The sequence below is a fragment of the Triturus cristatus genome, chromosome 6 (assembly GCF_964204655.1).
Source record: "Triturus cristatus chromosome 6, aTriCri1.1, whole genome shotgun sequence".
Lineage (NCBI taxonomy): Eukaryota > Metazoa > Chordata > Amphibia > Caudata > Salamandridae > Triturus > Triturus cristatus.
This window is the reverse complement of record NC_140589.1, coordinates 1,459,056,046-1,459,080,125: the sequence shown is the minus strand read 5'-3', so window position 1 is coordinate 1,459,080,125 and position 24,080 is coordinate 1,459,056,046. Positions and strand designations below refer to the sequence as shown.

The following is a 24,080-nucleotide window of genomic DNA, read 5'->3' as shown; positions in this document are numbered from 1 at the left end:
CCGCTATCCAATATTTTTCCTACTGTTGCACTCACTGGGGTGGGCATAGTAAGTTTACCCCTCTGCTATCCAATATTTTCCTTAATGTTGCACTCTTTGAAGTGGGAATAGTAATTTGTATCTTTCTGCTATCTAGCACTTTCCCTACTGTTGCACTCACTGGAGTGGGAATCGTAATTTTTACCCCTCCGCTATCCAACATTTTCCCTACTGTTGTATTTACTGTGATGCGAAATGTACGTTTCATTTTTGTTTTAATAGTTTAAGGTTTTAATTAATTATAGAATTATATTTATTATAAATTATTGATATATGTATATATTTTATTTTTATATAATTTAAAAGTTTAAAAAGTTAATAAAGATAATAGTTAAATTATTTTAAAGTAAATATATGTATATGTATAAAATATTATGTTTGTGTGTTTATATTTTTTTTAATTAAGTTTATTTTTTATATTTAGTTCAAATGCATATTAAATGTAATTTATTTTGTTAAAGATAATATTAATATTTTATATTTTTGATTTATATTTTTTAAATCAATATTTTTAACATCTATATTTTTAACTTCGATATTTTTGATTCGATATTTTTGAACTTACCTGTTTTAGTATACGGAGATGATATTTTTACTATCTATGGGGCCCATTACGATAACGGACGGAAGGCCATCCGTGCTGGTGGCGGAAAACCATCATGTTTTCTGCTCCTGGTGCGGTCTTTGCGACCAACAAATCCCAATTGACCCACAAAGGCTATTGTCTGTTCGCCGCAGTCTGTCAGGCTCCAACAGGGCAGTACCTGCGTGCGGAAACACGTTCCATCCGCCAAGCAGATCACGAATTTGCAGACAGCCCTTCCCACCGCCAAATAAAATCCACCACGTTGCGGATGGCTGAAATACAACTACGGAGCGGAAGAGCCGAAACACAAGCCATCTAAACCCCCGGAGCCGACATGGATCCGGCGCAACAGGTCTTCCCTCTGTATCACCTGCTGCACCTCTGGCAGACAAGACGCTGCCGCGCCCAACAGCAGAGGTATGTACCAAACATTTCCACGCATGTAACCCCTGAACAACTACAACTCCCAGCAAGCGTGGCGGCACCACGATGATCGTGACAACCTGCCAAATGCAAAGTGTGTGGCCCACCCAATCCCCATGAGTGACCCTTGGTGCCCCCGAAGGCAATTGGGGCCAATGACGAGCCTCGCAGGTGCAGAGCGCGCACACCGCAACATCTAAACATGTACGCCAAAGGCACCCATTGGCTGATGGCTCATCCGCATAGTGTGTGCTACACCGCGCCGGCCCGGATGTTGCGACCGCCACCCTGCAACATTCAAATGGAGCCAATGCGCATCATCACTGCGAATGCCAGCTACCGCGCCTGCGAACACATACTGCATTTGCATTGGCGTCCTGCCAATTACATCACACATAACAACTCATTTGCCTAAAGTGATTGGTGCACCCCATGTGCAATGTTGTGGGGCACGAGGCCCCCATGCATATAAAGTAACCACACAGACACCGTACATGTATAGGAGAACCAGCCCAGGGCACGAGTGTCCTGCTCCGTTTGTTGGCAGGGTCACATGTCCAGTGACACCTGTGCTGGGTGGCTGTGGGGTCGGGGGTAAGCCAGCCCTTTGGGAGTGGCTGATACCTCAGAACAACTAGAACGGTGACCAGCTGCTCACTACACTGTGAAGGGATGAGAGTGTGTGACCAGTGAGCCAAGTCTTCACACACATGGAATGTCCAAGGAAAGGAGAGTGAAATTACATACATAGCCATGCCTCGTGGTCAGATGGACTTAAATGAGGGAAGGAGTCAAAAAGGACAAAGGTCTCCGGCACTGTACCAATGTTGTGTAATGAAACATCCAACATGTGAACCCCGCTTGAATATCCCTTGACATTTGTCTGGCGTCTCTGGGCCAGGGGTCTTCTTGTGAAGGGTCAGTGGCGTAGGCAGACAACCGTTGGTGTCCATTGTCTGCAAATCAGACATACGTGTATTTCCTAGCACTTCCAACATAGTTACTGGTGTGGCGTGCAGTGTGCCCAGCTGCCACTGCCTGTAAATGTCCCCACACACGTCCAGAGTCAGTGCCTCTCCAGACCAAACGCACTCAAAAATTCTGCCCACCAGTATGTACGACATGTGATTACCACACCTTGCAATCCTCATTGGCTTCCGTGACATTCCCTGTAGACTGTTGTACTTACATACCTGCATGACTGATTGTCTTGGTACAATGTGTGAGTGATGTAAAGTACTGTCACACCCTATACTCATATCAGTATCGCCATACAACAAATGAAATGCACATGAGCGAGTGGCTATGGAGAGATGAGGGGCGCTGGACGAGGGTGCCAGAGAGGGTATCTGAGGAGGAGGGCATGAGTGAGAGCATGAGAAGTGTCACTTGCCTGATACTCCCACCTCAGGAAACCTCCTCCTCCCATCAGGAGTACCTTTTCAGGAAAAAAACACTTCTTGACAGTGACAACATCCAGAAAGAGAATTTGGAATGAAAGGATGTGTCTCCCTGGCCCTTGTCAAACTGAGGAGAGATAAAGGAGGGCCCTGATGAAGCCTGGCGAGAAACATAAGTGACAAATAGGGCACGCAGTGGCCCACACGAATGCTTCGTTGGACCACACAAATAAAGATTCCTTGAGCCGGGCCTGCCTGGGAGGCATCCCAAATGTTGATGGCAGCCATTGATGGTACACAACACACCACAGGCAAGCAAACCCATCAATAGGAACCGCAAACACTACCACTCCATCAACGTGCAAGTGGTATGACAGGCGGAGCAGATCATCTCACACAGGTGTGCAGAGTAACCAGGTCGGCACATGACTGTTACATCTGGCGGACCAGCAACATCTTCCCCACTCCCAAACCACACATGCCCAGTGACGATGACAGTGGTGAGGAAGAAGGCCTTGACCATCGTCAACAGTTCATCGTCAACTATTTCCGTTGAGTGTGATGCAACAATGAGCGACTATGAGTCTGTGTGCCTTGCTGTTGTCTCAAAGACTTTGACAAATGTTCCAGGGACCTCGTACACATATGGGACAATGCGCCAGATTAGATAACACATGCATGCAGGGGCTGAGCACCCCAATGCACCCCTATGCACAGGAAACCATTGCCATACTGCCTCACATGCTCCCCTACTCACTCTGAGGCATTCAAGCACCTGGTTTGGGAAGAAGGGGACCCCTACTGAAAACAATGGAACTTGCTAGCTGTAGGGAAAATTACATGAAAGGTAAAGAAGAAAGCTATATACAAGTTATGCAATTGTTATTAGTGATTCGCTGCAGGCTATAATTGCACTAACATCAATATCTCACGATGTGTAAGGCAGAAAATGTATATAACAACAAGTGGTATATATGTATCAAAAATATATATATTTTTTATTTTAAATAAATAATCATTTCATAGTTGTATTAGTCTAATGTTACGATACTCCATTTGATTACTCAGATTAATGGATCTTCACTGATTGTTGCTTCATTTATACAATATGGCAGTGCACAGTCATAAGACTGAACATAAAAAATACATAAACAGCCACATACATTTTCAACAAAAAAATATACAGAATATCTAGAAAGACATCACTACATGAAACAATACTCCATAAGAGATGGATGAGGTAGATTATACACTTATTTCCAAGGCAGGCGGTAGATAAAAAACACTACGCGCGTTTCGGCAATGTTGACTTCATCAGGGGAATACCGTCTCAAAATTCTCTATTGTAGATGCAGGGGGTAGCACTTTATTTAGAAATACGTGTTCCTGTATAGGCAAAGTGCTGTCTGTGTAATGAATATATCGAAGAGTCCTTATGGTGTGTACTCAAGTATGAAATTATTTTCTTCGGCGTTGGTTAATTATCTATCGAGGGATAAATTAATTAAGTATTGCTGTTATCAGATCCTCTTGTTAATAGTATGCAGGAGGAGACAGTTAAATAACCGTTTGGCTTGATATGTTCAATATTTAGAGGTTATTTACATGTTGAGTTTACGGACCGATATTTTCAGTAGATGTGAAGGGAAATGATGGTACTATTCCCCGCTAGTCACTCTGAGGCACCATCTCATGTGCCCGGCTAATGTCTCCTGGGTCTGATGCATATTAGGAAGGTCGCAAAAGACCATCATTTCCCTTCACCTCTGCTGAAAATATCGGTCTGCAAACTCAACATGAAAATAACCTCTAAATAATTCCAAGAGACGGTCCAGTTCATCTTCAGCGAAGAGGACAGCCATCCAATCCAGCAGTATGAAGGAACAGATGTGCTCCTCGCACCACGAGGTTGCAAGGTGCATCCCATCGCAACCTGGGAGAGGTTCGATGTAGGCATTGCACAGGAGCCATTGCGAAAACGCCCAGGCGCAGCTGTCAGCCTGCCTGACACATTGAAAGGCATCCCATAAACGTGTCTCACCAAAGCAGTCTTGCACGTGGACCAACAAAAGAGTCACCCACAGCTCCAGGTCAGCAAGGGATGTGTTTGAAAAGCAGACATCCATGGCCCACTCGAACAGACATCTTCTGCAGGAAAAGACGGGTTGCACGCAGGTGAAATATGCATGGCGGAATGTTAGCTTATAACTGATGCCCAGCACTGCCAGTGGGACACATCCAAAGAGAAGCTGCATGCGGGCATGGTACTGTTGCAACTGACCGAGTTCGGCCTGGCCCACTGGATGGTCAGACATGGCGTGAGAGCAATCTCAGAACCAGCGCTCAGCTGTACAGCCAAACTTATGATCAGAAAGCGCGAGATGCAGTGTGCTAAATTGGAGGACTGACACCCGGTGGTACTCCCGGAAAAGCAAGGAAGGAAGGGACAAGGCCAGAGACCACAAGTCTGATAAAAAGTGTGCAACGGCCTTCAGTAACAGACGTTATCAATACTCTGTGTCTCAGTTCATCACGAAAATAGTGGGCGAGCCGTCTTCAGCACTGGCTGAATCGCGCGGGACGGTCAAGACACCTGGTATCTGAAGGTTTCCGGGCTGGTGTGGGAGCTACTACTTGTCTAAACAGAGGCCCATTGTGCATGCACACTCATGGCAGTATGCTTTCGATGTGGGAATGTGAGGCCACGATTGACTATCCACAATAACATAGTGCAACTGTTCCCATATATGTAATGCCAGGCCTGTGCACGCAGGAGGGGCCATATAGGTCCTCCTCACCTGAACAGACCAGGGACTATGCATCCGAGGCTTCACCTTCTGGGAGGGGAGCTGGCTGGGCTCGTCCATGGCACGGTCGCTTGCTGTTGCTATCGAGTCACCTTTTGGAGTTAGGTCACTTTTCTCAGCATGTCATGCATACAGCACAACTTAGATGTTCATGTTTGACACATTTGAATTGAGGTGACATGACTTTTGCCTTGGCTTTACTAGGCATTCATGTCAGCATATCATCAGTCGCACATGGGGTTGATGTATACAGGGCTTTCAGTGGGCCGGTTCTCACCGGAGCTGTGCACCGTCCCTATTTCTGAGTGGGCCTCGGTACTGGTCTCTTTTGTGCTCTGTTTTGTGCCCTGCCACAGGCAGTCCGTTCTTTCTGCATAGTCAGCAGGCACATCGATGTGCGCATGGTCACACTCCTCACTTCTCACTGGTGGAGTAGTTAAAGCATGACGTCATGCCAGGTGAGCGTTGTGGGGAAGTGAAATCCTTTGTGGATTAATTTTGTCTCGGGAAATCATCCTGTTGTAGACTCATGTGCAGCAACATTGTCGTGGTGTCATCAGGGTTTTTAATGGAAGAATTTTCAAAGTTAGATGCAAGCCATAGTTGCAGCTTCCTTATCTTATGCAACTGACATACATTGCCAAGGTCAGTAGTCCGGAGTTGTAGTAGGTATCATGTTCCATGTTGTCTCATATATCTGGGTGCAATGGCAGTGACAGGAATATGCTGGTGGGGTAGCTCAATATGCTAAGACCAGATTAACGTCGGAGGTTTTTGGGCCGCGCCCCTAATTATATTGGCCAGGCTCCTTTGAGGGACCCCCATGTTTTTTTCATCCCACTTTGACACTGTGAATTATGCAGTCAAATATTATGTGGCCTTTCAATGATGTTTCGATGAAGTAAGCTGTAGGTGCACGTACTATACACTTATGGGGGTTCCGGAGTTGGCTACCCATTGCGGGCTGTGGGAGTTATTTGACTCCATGCTGTTTGTGAGGGGAGACAGAGGGCCTTGTGGGAGTCATGCTCTTACTGTCAGGTTTCAATGACAACTCCCCAGTAAGAAGGCTAGCTACCTGTTGGGAGGCACTGTCGTCGGAGTTAGCTGCCACATGACTGGGGTGGGGAGGGGGAGCCATGCTGTTTGGGAGGGAGGCCATGGTGCATGAGCTGACCACCTACCTGTGAGGTTGAGCTGATTGAGAAGATGCTGTCCTTGTGATCCATTCATATTGTAAGCGTGCATTCCACATGGGTTTGATGTGGGAGGGCAATTGGGGCTCACTTGTTGTGCACAACGGTGCATTGTAGTGTGATGTGATCATTTTGTTGACACTTACCAGCCTCCAGTCCCCCCTCGATTCATGTGAGACTCTCTGGATGCATAATGGCAGGCACCTTCTCCTCCCATTCAGTGAAGGTTAGTGGTGGAATGGGAGGGCAGCCATCAGTTATCTGGGCCGCTGCGTGGTTTCTCTGGGCCGGATGCTTGACTCGACCCTTGAGGTCACCCCACCGCTTCCCGATGTCACGCACAGTGCATAGGGTGGTCCCTACGGCATTGACTTTGCTCTGGATCCTTGCCCACATCTGATTCTTGCACGCAAGTGGGGTGTGTTGGACCAGGTGCCCGAACAAATGTGTTTCTGCCCTGATTGTCTCGTCTCCCATCACTTTCGACTCTGAGTCAGTGAAGTTGGGCATTTTCTTTGGGTTTATCATCTGTGGTATGTGGGTGTGTCCACATGGGTGATGACCTCCAGAAGTCTCTTCAATGCTGCGCATGGCTTTCCCTACCAGGATCAAGTTGGGTTGTGTCATTGTGGCGTGTGTGTTGTGATTGAGGGCGGAAGGGAGTATAGGCCCACTTCGGCATTATTGTGGGGTTGGTTCAGCCCGCTATTCATTTGGCCTGTGTGCGTGAGGGGGTAGTCGGATGGCAGTGCTCAGTCCGCCAGCTCCGCATTCTCATCTAATTTGCCGTGCTGCCATGCCGCGCCAGGAGCGGCCTTTTCGAGCCATTGTACAGCTTTCCCCATCTGCCGCGGTAGGATTTGCAGCTTTTCCGACCGTGGTGGATGGTGTTTTGTGACATCAGTCTGCCGTGGTCTGATTTAGAGTACATTGCATCGTAATTTGACCGACGGAAATGCCGCAAGTCATGCGGAGGAATTTTTCCCGATTTCATGGTAGTCGGAGGGCTTTTCCGCCTGTCATCGTAATGAGCCCCTATATGTTTACTTCAATAGTTTTACTATCAATAGTTTTACTATCAGTGAACCTAATACAGCACATGGAGTTTAATGAAGTAATGTCTCTCTTGTAACCTGGGAGTGAAGGGATGTACTCATAAACAGTGCCCCCACCCCCATCACCCGCCCCCACCTCCCCCGGACCCTTACCACTGGACCCTCTGAAGTTTCATTGTAACTTTCATTAGAAGCTGGCTGCTGATGGCCAAACACCTAACGATAGTTAAGCTCTCATCCTGTTAAATATGATATTGCTATCACTCCTGTCTGATAATCTGACTGCAGGGTGGAAAAAGCATCACAAATTTCCTCGAATGCTGTTCTTGGAACACAGCTAATCTCTCTTCAAGTGAAAACTAAACTATAACCAGGCTCTGTTTTATCAGGTTGGGCCTCACTGCACTCCCAGAAACGTAAAAATATATATTGTTCCGCCTGGTAAGTACTAAACAACAGTTGATTGGAGGCACCTTAGCTAATCAGGTGAGAGAGCATGCTGCTAACCATGACGCACTAGACACCCACCCCTTAAATACAAAATCTTCAACATCGCATATTTCATGGCAATTGCTCACATGACGAATACAAACAACTACAAATTATAGTTTGTTGTACAACTGCTCAAAGACAACAGTACCGTCACACAGTATGGTTCATACCCAGGCAGAGCTGCTACAGCACCAAAGCGACCAGGGCGCCCTTCCATTATGGCTGCGTCACACTGAATAATTCCATCCTGGTTTGGGTAGCCACCTCTTCCAACAATATGTTTCCCCGTTTCCATGTCATTCTCACATTCTGTGAACAATAACAGGTTTCACAATGCATCAATATCACAGGGACAACTATAAATCAAAATAATATACAAAACACGTTGAACATTCTGCATTTCGAACCCTCAAATCATATTTTGGTACGCCATAATGAAAAAAAAGGCTTGCTGCATCGAATACCTTTGTAATTAATTGTGTTACGTTATTCTCTTTCTTAGGGCGGTCTACTGTGTGTACATTCCTCTACAAAGTAGACCGTTCCAGGCTACAAATGTGAAAGCTGTTGGTCCATAAAAATCGTCTTAGTTTGCTATCATGCATTTATCAAATTGCCACATTTGACAATTGCTTTAAATACCTTGGTGGTAGTATGCAAACAGTGGGTAAAAAATGCATATTATAAAACTGTTCACGGAGGTTGTGGGATTCCTCAAGCATTAGATACGTAAAGGGAGAAATTTAAACGGGGACATTGTTAATAGAAGAGTATCTTAAATCTCAGCATATAGACCTCATTAGTTAATATTTTCCTAAGTGATATAAACCTGAAGGAAAACAAAGCTTTCTTGTAAAGTGTAGGAGAAAATAAAATTTAGTAAAATGGAGAACACTAAAATAGCCAAAGAAGCCCATATCCACAGACTAAAGAGATAGTTTTAGATTTAATTTCCAATTTGAATTAACAATTACCCCAGAAATGTAAAGGGCCCCCATATTCCGAAACAAATGTCAGGAAAAAGCTAGATAAATGTACATAACGTAGAAAATGCAAACCAACATAGCAAGAAAGAAACTACCAAACATAAGAGAAAAATTGGTCTGCGGTTAAATTGCTGCAATCCTGAAAGAGCTGTAGGTATAACAGGGAAAAAAATAACCGAGATATAATTGGCTAATATCATTGAAATGCAGAAGCACTACCCAATGTTCAAATGAGGAGCTAATGAAGTATCATGCACTAAAACGTTTTGATGTATTCTTCTTAAATTAATTACAAATGCTCAGCTGTGCTCCACACAGATAAATCTACTGGCAATTGTAAGATTGCCCCCACATGATCCATCCACAGAATCATGAATACAGAAAGGATACAAAGAAGACCATGTATCAAACCTTACAGATGTCAATAGTCACATGTCTGCCAAAAAGTAACAATGCAGCTAATGTTCTTATTAAGTATGTACTGATCCTAGATGGAGATGTGATGTCATGAAGCGGTAAGTAATACAGAAAAAGATCCATCTTGCAATGACTGTTTTCATTTTTGCTAAGTTATGTATCAAGGAAGTGTCTCTGATGTCCCAGGGAAGATCTATAAGAATTCAAAATTCGTCAGAAAATTGAGTTATGATTCAAGAATCACTTCTAGAGGAATAGGCAAATTTACTTGTGAATTGACCTTATGTGTCCTAAATACCTTTTCGAAATAGACACATGTTGAGGCTTTGACTAAAAGAAAGTGTTGAGTCGCTAAATCTGTTGGCTGAAAAGACAGACAGTGGTTTCCAGGAGAGTAAACTGAGATCAAGAAGGCAGAGACCCAAAGTCTTAAGCATAAGCAGAGGAAACGAACGTGAGGCCCCATTGGAAGACCGCTCATCAGACAACTCAAACTAACGAACCAATCAAAATGATGCTGAATTGTTTTAACTGAGAGAAAATGTATGTTAGACGTCTTTTGTATGAAAAATAGCAATAAAATACACATCAAATGCATCGACCTGAACGTACTGCTGCACGCAATAGGAACCTAACTTTAACCTGTTCTTGCAAATAACTAGACTGGTACAGACCGCTAAGCTCTCGTCCTTTGTTCACAGCACTGTTGCTTTTCAGCTAGGTTTACACTGTAGAAATACCCATATCTGCTTATTGTCAAGTAAATATTGCATTGTGGGACAAGGAAATAAGATTTATCATTTTCCAGTGCTTACTGTTAGAATGCCAATCACTTACTGTTGTATCACAATTTTATGCATTACTTCCTGTCTATTAACATAAACTCTAAGTATCAGAAGCCAATCGATCAGAATCCGGATATTCAAATTCAGAACATTATGCCTCTAATGGAAGACAAAAGCCTCACTACAGTGAAGACCTGAAGGATTTTAAAGAACCAGAAATGGACAGACCATGCTCGGGGCTTTAAGATTCTGGAAAACAGGTGGAAAAGCTTGAAGGCGTACGGCATTTAATTGATCACTTAGCCATAAAAGGGTCACCGAGTCACTCATGATCATTCTCCATATGACCCTCAGGCATTTGGAGTGCTGTCTGGTTCCACACACAATGTCCCATAACTAAATGGATCAGGACCTGAATAATTAGTTACATTCTCAGTCATGGGGAGCATGATGAAGGCAAGATTCATCAGTTTATTTCGTCAGTCAATGGCCATACGATCCCAATTATGAAGCCATTGTTAAAAACAGCTTGTCGCCAAATCTCAGTTGACAGATACAGATGAACGGGGAGTAGATGCCATCTTGCTCTTTGATATAGTGTTGGTTGGTCTTGCAAAGTCTTGACTACTTAAGTTTAAATCTTTATAGAAGGCTTTTGTCAGGGGAATAATTCCCTTACATTAAGAAAGGAACACAGTTGTGATTACCAATTCATTCTTGTTGGACTTGGCCCTTTTTGGCTAAAGTTCCGTAAACATTTTGCCTTTCCCCTAGATCTTTTGTCTGACATGGTGTTGCCAACTTAGATGCTTTGGGAACTTTGCCACTGCTGATTAGTGTCAAAGTGCAAGTGCTCCCTGTGTAAAGTGTAATGGTAATTGGTTGTCCATGATTGGTATGTTTGCCTTACTAGTAAAGTCCCTAGTAAAGTGCACCATGTGTACCAGGGCTGGTAATGCAAATGCTACTAGTGGGCCTGCAACACTAATTGTGCCACCCACACAAGTAGCCCTAAAGAGAGAACTCAGACCTGCCACTGCAGTGCATGTGCACAGTTTGTTAAACTGCCATGTTGTCCTGACAAGTGCACCCACTTGCCAGGCCTTACCCTTCCCTTTTTACGCACATCAGACACACCTATGGTAGGTCCAAGGTACCCCCCCCCCCCCGGGCAGGGTGCAGTGTATGTGAAAGGTAGGACATGTACTAAGGTGTGTACCATGTCCTGACAGTGAAATACTCTCCTTTTCGTTTTTCACTGTTGCAAGGCCATCTTGCCCATAGGACAGAATAGGGTAGGCTGGGTAATATGTTTCCAGCCTATCTTCCCATAGGCTTAACATGGAGAGGTGAAGTTCAGTGTGCCTGAACTCACAATTTAATAACACATCTTTTTGTGAAGGTGGTTTTTGCATTGTGTATTTAGATACCACTCTTTTAGAAGTGGCTGTTTTTTTGTGTTCTAACATTTCTGTGTGTCTCTGCCTGGTTATGGATTGACTGTCTGGATTTGAATGTGATAGGCTCTGGGGAATGTCTTGACCCGGGGGGGAGGTGAGACAGCAACACGCTGACCTGGGTCTGGAGAAGGTGTCACTGTCAGGGAGACACCCAGAATTGGTTTGGACAGGGGTCACTGCTCCCCTGAACACAAAGACTTCAAAGACATTTAGGGGTATACCGATGAGAGCTGAAGCCCCTGAACATTGGAATGGAACTGATCAAGACTGAAAAGGATTGAAATTACTTCGTGGTCAAGAGGAACCTCTGCCAAGGAAGAAACAGCTGAAGAGACTGAAGGAAAGGACTGACCTTGCTGTGTGTTCTGGGGCTGGCCTGCAGTTTGCTGATTTAACCAAGGAGAGGCTAAGGGACTTTGCTGTGTGCTGTGCCCTGAAGTAACTTGTCCCCAAGGGCCCGAGGAGAGCTGGCTCCCTGTTGTGGAATCTCCGGAACATTAAAGTTTCCAAGGGTGTCTCAGCGATGCTGTGTGTGTGTGCTTTTTGCAGCCTGAGACCCTCGTAAGAATTGCCCTGTGATAATGGGCACCTGGAGTCCAAGTGAGTCTCCGCGACGCTGTGTGTGTGTGCTTTGTGCAGCCCGAGACCTTCGTGAGGATTGTCCTATGATCGTGTGCACGCGGAGTCCAAGTGAGTGTCAGCGACGCTGTGTGCCTGTGCTTTGTGCAGCCTGAGACCTTTGTGAGGATTGTCCTGTGATCGTGTGCACCCAGAGTCCAAGTGAGTCTCAGCGATGCTGTGTGCGTGTGCTTCGTGCAGCCCAAGACCTTTGTGAGGATTGCCCTGTGATCGTGCGCACCCGGAGTCCAAGGGAGTCTCAGCGACGCTGTGTGCGTGTGCTTTGTGCAGCCTGAGACCTTCGTGAGGATTGCCCTGTGAACGTGTGCACCCAGAGCTCAAGTGAGTCTCAGCGATGCTGTGTGCGTGTACTGTGTTGCAGCCTGAGAACTTCGTGAGAAATTGCCCCGTGACGGTGTGTCCCGGAGCAGTCGTGTTTTCTGAGTTGATCGACAGCGTGACCAGAAGTGCTGCGACCGTCATTGCCATCGGCCCGGACCGGCATCCCCAGAGGAGCTGTGAGGTTTCACTGCCGCAGGCCAGAGCCTGCCTTTGCCAAGGAGAGACCTCGAACCATCACGTCGGGGGTCCGTGTTCCACTGCCCAAGATCACCGAAATCGCATCGGAGGCCCAAGCCGCGAGGAGAGGAGAGTGAGATTGTACCCCCAAGGTAACGTTCAGCGAACATGCATGTGTCGCACCTGGGGCAGGGTGCGGGCTACGAGAGAAACGCTCTGGGCCTTTCCCATCTTTTCAGCGCGAGCCTCCGCTCAAGTTCGTATCTCAGCCCATACTTGCCGAGGAGTGGCAGTATCGGGGCCGGAGTGTGGAGGTGCACTTTGTTTTACACTATACCCGTGTTTGGGGCATATTTTGGCAGTAGCTGACCGCGAGTCAGTAAGAGTGGCATAGAGACCGTCCAGAGCACCGTGATCGGTGCTGGAGAACATTATTGTTGGCATTACGAACTGCCTGATTGTTGCATTACGCATTGCAATATTTTTGCATTACGAACTGCCTGATTGTTAAATTACGCATTATTTTTGCATTACGAACTGCCTGATTGTTGCATTACGCATTATTTTTGCATTACGAACTGCCTGATTGTTGCATTACGCATTGCATTATTTTTGCATTACGAACTGCCTGATTGTTGCATTACGCATTGCATTATTTTTGCATTACGAACTGCCTGATTGTTGCATTACGCATTGCATTATTTTTGCATAACGAACTGCCTGATGATTGCATTCCGAATTGCATTATTTTTACATTATGTAGTGCCTGATTCTTGCATTTCGAATTGCATAGCATTGCATTAGGACTGCATTGGATCATTGAGAATTGCTCATTAATACTGCAAGAACCTACAAGGGCTTGCTGGCCTAATAACCGGCAAGGTGAAATATTACAAATATGCACATGTTGGATTCTTATTGTGTGGTCTCATCGTATATCTTTTTTTATAAGCATATAATTTTTTTTATGAAACTCGTGTGGAGTTCATTTGTGGTGTCATCACTGGGTTACTGAGAGCGTGATTGCAAATACTTTACACATTTGCCTTGGAGATAAGCCTGGCTGCTCGTGCCAAGCTACCATGGGGGTGAGCAGGGGCTATCTGAGAAGGTGTCCTTCCTTTCCCTGACTTAGAAGCAAGGGTCCCTATTTGGACTAAGGTACCTATCTCAGCCAACTAGAGACCCCCAGATCTAACAATTCTTATCTTGGTGTCTTAATATCAATGCTACCTGCTCCGTCCCTACCTTAAACATGTTCTACCTCTTTACATGTGTGCAACTTTAAGAATTTATTTGTCCTGATCTCCTTGTGGGTGACATGATGATTTACTGACTATAACAATCTAGAATAGGAGTATATGTGTGATTAGAAAAATATTACCTGTGTATGATTATATGTATGAGTATTACCTATGTATGATAATATGTATGATATTGTGTTTGGCTTGGGCAGATTTGCTACCAGATTTGTATGCGCTGTTATGCAAACTTTCAGAACTTGCAAGAAGCTGGCATGTCAGATGCACTATGAAAGCAGGAGTTTGGCTACGTGCAGTTGACTGCTGTATGTGGAGTATGTATGTGACGATGGTCCTCATGCAGAGTGTAGAATGTCAATTGTTCTGGGAAGGTCGGGAGATTATAAAGCAGTCAATTAGTAAAGGGAAAGCAATCATGTTGTAATTAGGTAGGTGACTGTGCCTGGTGCTTATGGGTGGCCACTTTTGTATTTTCACATAATATCAGGAACACCATTTTTATTTTAAGTAATTTTAAAAAGCATGATTCTATCCAAAAGGGGTCTCTGCACTTCTCGATATCTTTCTTAGAACTTTACTTCTGTGACCTATCTTGTACTGTTGAGAAATCTTTCATGTCAACCCTTTCAAGATGGCTTCTGTCTTCCATTCCTTGGCCTTTTTCCATTGCATTTATATACAAGCTCGTACAATGTTCAGCGCATTGAGCATGAACATAGCTGTTTTTACGCCACATGGGTGAGATAAATCATTTTAGTTTGTCGGATTAGCCAGCGTGTGCAGTATTTAGACAAAATATCGGGGAAAAAATATTTTGGACAAAAATATTGTGACGGTAAGTTTCCATAGGTAAGCAAAGTTTTACTATATACAACTCCACATATATATATATATACATACCTTGACGATTCATGTATCTTCAAGGTACGTAGGTGTGGAGTTAAGAGTAGTAAATCTATACTTACCTATTTCTCTGTATTTTGGTTCTCGATATTTTTGACACAATATTCTGTCTACACAATGTTTTTGTTACTGATATTCAGCATGTGCTGTATTCCTCTGGAGACTCGCTCACTGCAAAGTATCGTTAACCCAGCGGATCCACCATTTGGTGGCATTTGCCGTTTCTTTGCATGAGCTGTACTCCCTCGGAGACTGGCGTAATCTACGGTGTATTTCTACTGCTACTAGCCGGCTTGCTGTCTATGTCTGTAAGGCATCATGGTTCCCCCTCCAATTAAGGTATGGGTTAATCCGTTTCTCTACACCTTATTCAATTTTTCATCCTGACTCTATGGGTGCTGCTATCCAGGTAGGGCCTGTCCTTGTACAGATGCAATATTTTTCCTCCCTGTGCTGTGCAAGACCCCCTCTAAAAGATTCTTGTTATTTTCAGGGTTGGCTGCCGCATTCTAATGTTTCGATATTAATTTTTTTTTTTATTTGCTCTGCATCCTGCAAGTACCATATTTATTCTATGCAGGAACCTCGCACTGCAACTGCATTCCCTCGACTATTCTAACTTTGGATGTTGTTGATCTTTCTGTATCAGGCTAATTTATCTTTAGAGTCCTGATAGGATCCCCCTACTTTTCTAGCGGATCAAATCTATGGACCCCTATTAGCATTGTACACAGAAATGGGCCTTGTTGTCTGTTTTATGATACACATCTTTGATCAACTGATTTACATTTGTGTGTATCACCTTCATGAGAGCACCAAGCACGTTTTCCACTGTGCCGTCATTGATGTTTTTCTTATGATTTCATGTGTGATTTGATTAACAAACTACCATTTAGTACCTTTGATTCTATCGGGGGATGTCATTGAAAGTGGGAGCAGTGTTTCTATATATGAATTTACCCAAGGTCCCAGGTGACTCATGGGTTCCCTTGCTGGTTGTAAGCTAAAACCTCATAGCCAAGGGCTCCTGCAAAGACCAGTAACAATATAATAGAATGATCCTCCAATACTGACTCTGTTAATAGACAGCACATGTAAGAAAATTTAAGTTAGCTGGGGGCGTTTTTGTCTTGTCTGAAAAAGGTGGATCCAAGACCTCTCCAGTGAGCTTTAAAAATGACTCCAATATTGATCGGAAGTCAGCGTGGTCTTATCCAGACACACACTATTGTCAAAGCAGAAACAAAAATATTCATGCTGTTACAATATGGACCGCGAGAAGATAAATCACATAAAAGGAGTGTCTACAGTCCAGCCTGGAGAAGATAATGACATTGTTCACTAGTTTTTGGGTGGCTTGTGGAAGAAAACGTAATTATATCCGGATGACGCTGAGTACTGCAAAAAAGACGCCTGCACTGTCATATATCAAGAAGAAAGAAGAGGGTGTGGTAAAACATGAGGCCCACAGAGGCATACTCATGTCAGACCTTGGCACAACTTTCTAGAACCATTATCTCAAGTTTCTCTGTTCTCTGTGTACGACATTTTCTGGACAGACAATCTGCGATGAAGGTCACAGGCCACAGTGTCTATACAGCTAAAGAATTCGCATCTACCCTTAGTATCTGGGTAGCACAAGCATATCTGTAAAACAAGCAATGGCAAAGCGAATTGGGCTCCCTTACATTTACATATAAGCAAGAATGATTGGCATTGCCAATGCTTGTTTACAGTAATCTTCAACATCTGTCAAGTTTGATATTGTATCTTCCACATTTCTGCTGCAAGTTTTTCTACAAACCACTAGGTGGCGCTGAATTGCAGCAAACTGATGTTTTAAAATGGTTTTCTTAGATGCAGTGCTGCATTTGCCGAAATTAAAATACTCCTATGGGCAGGTCAGACACAGAAAGGGAGGAAAGCCACACATAAGAACAAAGCAACGAAGACACATGAAATCCATCCAATCCTGAGCAAGGATTGGCTCTGTGGAGTATTCTACCCAATGTTGTTTGGAAGACAGCAAAAATAAACGTAAAATATCAAATAACCTTGGCCTGTGACGTTAGAAAGGAAGGTTACACTTAATTATATGGAAGAAGGGTTCTAACCTGACAAAGGTCCCATAAAATGAAACTGACCCATTTCAGAACTATCCTGCCAACACCTAATGAACAGACGCAAGATAGCATGATTGAGTGGATCTGTAACAGTACACTGCTGGCTCTTACATCCATGGCACACTTATAGTGACGTACCTGTTTTGTAAAAGGGATGGACACAGACCAGAACTTGGATATGTAGCTAGTGGAACCCAGAAAAACACATAGGTGGCCGCTGACACAGCATGTACTCTGCACTGGGACTCAGCTGTGGGAGCCGCCTTGAGGGAGAAGATTAAAAACAAGCACAGGAGGCGATCAGTGACAAAGGCAGAAATAAGAATGGCTGGAAAGAAAAGGATTAGGATAGAGCAACACTTTTACTGTGCAGTACAACAGGTTCTGTACAGACTACACATCTGCCTGCATTCCTGGCCAGATCATGAGATACGGTTGGCCAGTGCCAGACTTCAGCTCACCCAGTAGATGTTCTAAGATAAAATAGTTGAAGAGATCACCAGGGAAACAAGGGATCAGAATATGGATTTAATACAAAGGGTTCTCTAGATAGCTAAGGCCTTCTTGTCACTGTGAGAAAGAGAAGGAAGACCTAAGACCCAGAAGATCATGTTAGTGGAAGGTACTCTCAACATACTAGCAGCCCAAAGGTACGGGAAAGCAGACACACTCCTAATGGGAGAACCTGACATAGGAAAATATATTGTTTTAATCTTTAGCAATAAAATGAATATTATTCTGGGCACAAGCACTCTGTATGATGTGTGGCTCATAAAGGGTTCACAACAAATAGGGTTTAAAGTTAAAAAAAAAAGTTTGCAAAGAAGGCCTTGTATGTCATCTGAAAAAGAGATCTATATTTACCATATCTAAGTCTATAGTTCTGTGATGTATTAGAAGACTCAATGCTGCCTGTGAATGCCTCCGGCTTAAGCGGACTCCTATGCCAAATGATTAAAGTGCCATTAGTATAGCACACTCATGGGGCTATCTTGTCTATAACTGAGATATTATCTAAAATATTTTTCTTATCATAAACCTACATCTATACGTCTGTGTAGGCTGGGGCAATATAAAACCCCTCACCATACACTAGGTATGTAATAAGGGTAATTCCCAAATATGAAATACAAGCTGAAGCTACTGCAAGTAAATGATAAGGGGACAATTATTAGCAATGCAAATGGTGCACCTAACTTTAATACTTTCTTATTGAAACCATAGGCTTTAAGCCTATAGTACATTGATACACAAACCTTTTAAAAGGGACAACATGAGTTCCCCATACTCAATTACAAGCATGGAGTAATTGTAGACAATACTATCCACATCCTGCAGACACATTCGCAATTGTAGGTATTGTGTTGCGCTTTCACTGCAACTTTGGATATCTAAGAATGTATTACCTGTGCCGAGAGATTTCATTAGCCTTCAACATACAAGCAACAATCTGTTCAGTGCAGACCACATATGTAATAATTTATATCAGTCAGGTTGGAGCTCTTGAACTTGTCAGACAATTTTAAAATTTACACAAGAGAGAGTCTTTAGAGCTTATCAGTGTGAACATTTACACAGAAGAGATTGACTTCCTAATATTATCAGACAGTTTGAACACTTACACAAAAGGGAGATTAAACATACACAATATTGCCTCACATTGAAGCAATAGCGTAAAATCCATCTCAAGGGTCATAAAGATCCTTTAATATTCTACTCTTCGATGTTGAATACTTGAATTCTGACAGAGGTTGAGCCTTGTCTAATAATAGTTGTAAAGAGGGGTGTAAACTAAACAAGGTAAAAAGTAAACTCCGAATTATGCTCTTTAAAACAGATCATTTCATTTTAAAAATTGTATTATTTATATAATAAAACCAATGGCCAGTCAAGATGGCAAAGTAAAATCGAAATTATGGACTTGGAAATCAGAGACTTTAGTAAATTGAACAACTGTTAAGAACCAACTCAGGATTAATATATAGGTCTGGTGAGATAGGCCCGGTGTAATATTTAGGAGGATGGGGCACAGGGCCCCCCTTTCTGGCCTGCCATATTTCTTTTTTTTAAGGGGATTTTTGACCCCAGGGACCCCATCCCCTGGGGCTCACCATTATATTTATGAGGAGGTACACAGCCCCCCTCCCCAAGCCTATTTTGGCATGGCCGTTTGTTAAAATTGGCCTCCGTGCCATGCAATAAAACCTGTGTTAACAAGAATGAACAGGGTTTGCTTAATCCTTTTAAGGGGAGCATGTTTAATCTAAATTCAATTCAGGATCCTTTCTCTCCACAATGGACACCTATGGAGCATGTTGCACATTATGTATAGTATTGGTAAGGAGTCAGATGCCGAAAGTGGTTTGCAATAAATTGCGTTCTGAATGTCCGAGGCCTCCGTTGGAAGGTAAATATGCATTAAGTTGGATACAAAAATGTTGTTTTTCCTAAATAGATCTGGTACAGACCCCAGAAAGGGATTGGACAAAGGTTTAAAATGATGTCAGGATATGCTACTTGATATGTTTGGTCCATTGACAAAACGTTTTGCTTTGATTTATGTGAGGATTCACTTGTGAATGGTGTTTAGATGAATGTACGGAAATAAGGCAATGGGTGCAAAGGGCAGTTTGCCTTTTGAGTAACTCGGATGCGGCCTTATGCACTGAGAGGAGAAAGAGCAGTTTAATGAATATTGATCCTAAACTTGCAGAGCTGGCAAGTAAGGAGGCTGGTGTAGAGGCCAAGGGACTCTTATTTGGTGAGGATTTTGTAAAAGACATGGCCAAGTATGTTGGTGCATTTAATTTTATTCAAAAAGTGCAAAGGGATATGCATAACGTTTTTGGCAGAGGCGCGAGAATGCGGAGTCGGCTTCCCAGGCGAGGTTATGGGATCACGAGATCGTCATTCTAGCGAGGATACAGACCCTCCAGTGGATTATACAACCTGGGTTTCTTCCCACAGAGGCAAAGAAGTAGAAGAAGAGATAGCAGGCGTGAAAGAAGGGCAAAAACATTGCTAGGTATGTTTGCTAAAAGACCCTCTATATACCCCTTTAAAGCTGGGCGGCAGACTCGCTCACTGGCACATAAGAGGGAAATAACGTCAGATCAATGGGTAATTCAGACAGTACAGGTTTACAAATAGAGTTTGCAGAGGAACCTGTTCAGGTGAGTTTGCCAAGACAATTTCAGGGGATTGGACGGTTCTGGAAGATCAGGAGGTGGAAGCACTATTCCAGAAAGGAGCAATAGAGATATGCTCAAAGGATTTGTAAGAAATATATTTTTGGTAAAAAAGAAGCACAAAGAGATGAGACAGGTGATAAATGTAAGGGATCTGAATTATTTTGTTTGTTACAATCATTTCAAGAAAGAGGGAATTCATCTCTTAAGAGATCGCTTGAGAAAGGGAGATTGGGTGACTCGATTTGATCTCAAGGATGCTTATTTAACAATTTCTATTTATCAGAGGGACAGGAATTTTTTGAGGTTTCAGTGGAAAGGAAAGATGTGGAGGTTCACATGTCTCTCAATCGGGTTGACATTAGCACCATGGTGCTTCACCAAGGTGATGACTGGCCTCATCACCTTGGTGAAGCACAATGGCATTATTGAGGTCAAGCAGTGTGTGTCTGATTGTTTATTTGGACAATGTATTGATAAAGGCGGATTCAAAGGAGTTAGCTTTAAAGCAGACACAGTTAGCAGTACAAATTCTAGAGGATGTGCGATTTGTAGTGAACGGAGACACGCCTTGTTTGGTACAGAGTCAGGAGATTATATTTTTAGGCTTTCAGATACAGACATTGGAATGTGTGTTGAAGTTACCAGTAGAGAAAGTGAAGAGAATTCGCGGGGAGATAAGGAAGGTTCTGGAGAGCAGGTTTTTTTATCTCTAAGACAGTTGGCAAGAGTGCTGGGTTTGCTTTCAGCATCCATTCCGGTGATTTTCCCAGCTCTGTTTCATTATCGAGCTTTGCAGAGATTAAAGGCTCAACATCTCAGGAGGGGACTAATGTATTCCCAAAAAAATCAGTTGAGTGGGGATTCAAGGGAGGAGTTGGAATGGTGGAAGAGAATATTATAATAATAATAGAATCAGAAGCCAGTCTTCAAGGCTGGGGGGCAAGATGTGGATGTGGTTGAACGACAACAAGAGGGAAATAGTCATTTCAGTAAAAGGAGAAGCATATCAATTACCTAGAATTGTTAGTAGGATTGTTTGTAGTGAAACATTTTGTAAAGGACAGAGCGAAGAGTTGTGTTTTGTTGAGGATGGACAATGTGTCAATGGTAAGGTATGTGAATTGGCTAGGAGGACCATGAACAAAGGCTCTGACAGAGTTGGCGAGTTTTTTTACATTTTTGCCTAGATCAGGAAATTATGGTTCAAGCTCAACATATACCAGGACTCTGTAATTATGTAGCAGATTGGAACTCAAGGAATTTATGGGATTCGAGCGATTGGAGGTTGAACAGGGAGGTGTTCAGGGCAATTTTAAAGGAGAAGGGATCCTTTTCAGATGGTTCTTTTTGCGAGCAGATCAAATGCTCAAACTCTAATTTTTTGCAGTTGAAAACCAGTTATGCAGGCACCTGCAGTGGATGCTTTTCTACAAGTTTGGAAGCAAGGACGCAATTATGCGTTTCCTCCTTTCACTTTAATTCAGAGGGTGTTGATGAAGGTGAGAAAGGAGCAGGCAATGCTGTTGCTGGTAGCTTATTTTTTGGCCAACTCAGGTGTGGTTCCCGGATGTGATGAGTTGATTGATGCACAATCTAAAACTTTTAACAGGTTATGTGAGGTTGTTTGTGAACCCAGTGGGAAAGTTTCATGAGTTAATACAGAATGTTCAGGTGCAGTTGGTGGCATGGATGATTTCAGGAGAATTTAACAGGTGTCAGGATTATTGTCAGAAGCTTCTAAACTCATCAAGAGTTCTTGGGCACAGGGGAAAACAAAGGCATATAGACTGACCTGGAAGAGATGGGTTTGTTGGTGTACTGAAAGGGATTTGGATCACATATCGGTACCTGTGGTGAATGTGGTAAATTATTTAACAGAAGTATTTTTAGTTGGAAGTTCATACAGTTCAGTAAATTGGAGTAGATCAGCTATTTCGGCAGGTCATGAGTTGGTAAATGGGATTCCATTGGGTCAAGTGGATGTTGTGAAAAGAATGGTTAGAAGTGTGCGGTTGGGAGTTCCACTGAAGCTAAGGTATACGTCTATATGGGATGTGAATAAGGTTTTGAGTCAGTTGTCTGCATGGAGTGAGAATGAATACTTGAGTTTAAAGGAACTTTTGTTGAAAGTTACTATGCTACTTAGTTTAGTCTCCTTCAGAACAGCATAAGATGTGACGGCTTTAGAGGTTCCCTCTATATGTTATGTATGACAAGGTGTGTGCTTTTATGTTAAAAGGAGGACACAATTGATGTCATGTACTATTTTTAATCTACGGATGGAGTAAATAACAAATTGTGTGTTGTGAAATGTTTAAAGGAGTATGAGAAGAGGACAGGGCTTACGGGATATGAGGGATACTGAGTTGTTAATTTCATTTAGCTAGCCCCATAAAGTGGTGTCATGTCTAACCTGGACAAGATGGATCAAAATTATCATGGTCAAAGGAGGTACTGATGTTACAAAATTGGGGAGCACATTCAGTAAGAGGTGCAATGGCGTCAAAAGCATTTATGGTGGGTGGAGGTCGTTCAAGCATCCTAATCTGATTCTCTGTTTAAGAAGTTTTATTTTAAACCAATTGAAAGTGCATCACTGAATGCTGTGGCAAGACTTTTAACATGCATAATATTGGCCGCCATGCCGTGCCAAAAAATTCTGATTTTCCACAGCAGAGGTGGGATGAAAATCATGATTATATTAAAGACACAGAGGCTAATATTACCCTCCCCAATACCCCACCCTTAGTATTGTTATTCTGAATTGCAGGAAATAATTAAGAAGAATAGGAGGAGTTCCAAGGATGATAAATAACAGAGATGGGAACGTTTCAGTAGAGTAGTGGGATCCGTCTTGCTGAACATAAAGTGAGAAGCATCTTAGGAAAAAAATGGCATTTACTTACAAGTAACCCCGTCATTGGGGAAGACATATCTAGAAAACCCCTAATAACAGTCAGGAGGGTGAGGTCGATGAGAGATGAAAAGCGAAGTGAGAACAGATAAATAGTCTTGGTTGAAACCTAAAGCAGGTTTTTTGCGATGCAGTAAATGCAATGCTTGTAGGAATGGAGAAAGCTTAAATGAGAAGTATTACGGGTAGAGGAAGGAATAAGATCAAAGGCCATTTAAATTGCCAGAGTAACTATGTAGTATATATATTGAAATGCCCTTGACCCAAAAAGTATGAAGGAAGTACCATTTTACCTGTACACAAGAGAATTTTACAACATTTGAGAGCCATTAACAACTTTGCTACAAATTATCCAGTGGCTAGGCATTTTCATAAAGTATACAAATGTGACTAAAACAAATTGATTTATAGTGTGATTAGTGGAGTGTCTACAAATCTAAAATGAGAAGGGAGGGAGAAAGAACTTAAAAGACTGGAACCAAGATACATACTTTCTTTGGATAGCAAAGAACGCAATGGATTGAATTGAGAGGAAGAATTACATGTACATTTGTAATTATATTTTGGTTAAATATCTCTGAGGTCCCACCATGTTAGGACAGACATAAGGATAAGCTCATATGTAAAAATTGCCAATATATTATGTGTTTTGCTTTATTTATGTGATGTTTTTATAGTTGTTTTTGTTAGACGGCGACCTCAGAGGAGCCCGGGAAGGGAGTCCTGACTACCCTGAGACCCACCCTCAAGTATCGTAGCCGGGCACTGGCGGGAGACTCCTCAGGAGGGGAAGTCTCGTATCGAGGATCGTACTTCGGGCACCACACGACACAGAAACAACACACCGTGCGGTCTCAGGAACCAATCTTTATCAAATAGGTTAGCACTGCAAATATGTACAAGG

General features: G+C 43.1%; 1 protein-coding gene across 1 annotated transcript in view; it reads right to left on the bottom strand.

Moving 5' to 3' along the window:
- LOC146821533 (uncharacterized) overlaps positions 1–24,080 on the bottom strand; it is a 341,213-nt gene that overhangs the window by 197,758 nt on the left and 119,375 nt on the right. Inside the window, exon 2 of the mRNA XM_085612520.1 lies at positions 8,169–8,307. Coding sequence (XP_085468646.1) covers positions 8,169–8,307 — 139 coding nt within the window. The remainder of the gene's footprint in view (positions 1–8,168; positions 8,308–24,080) is intronic.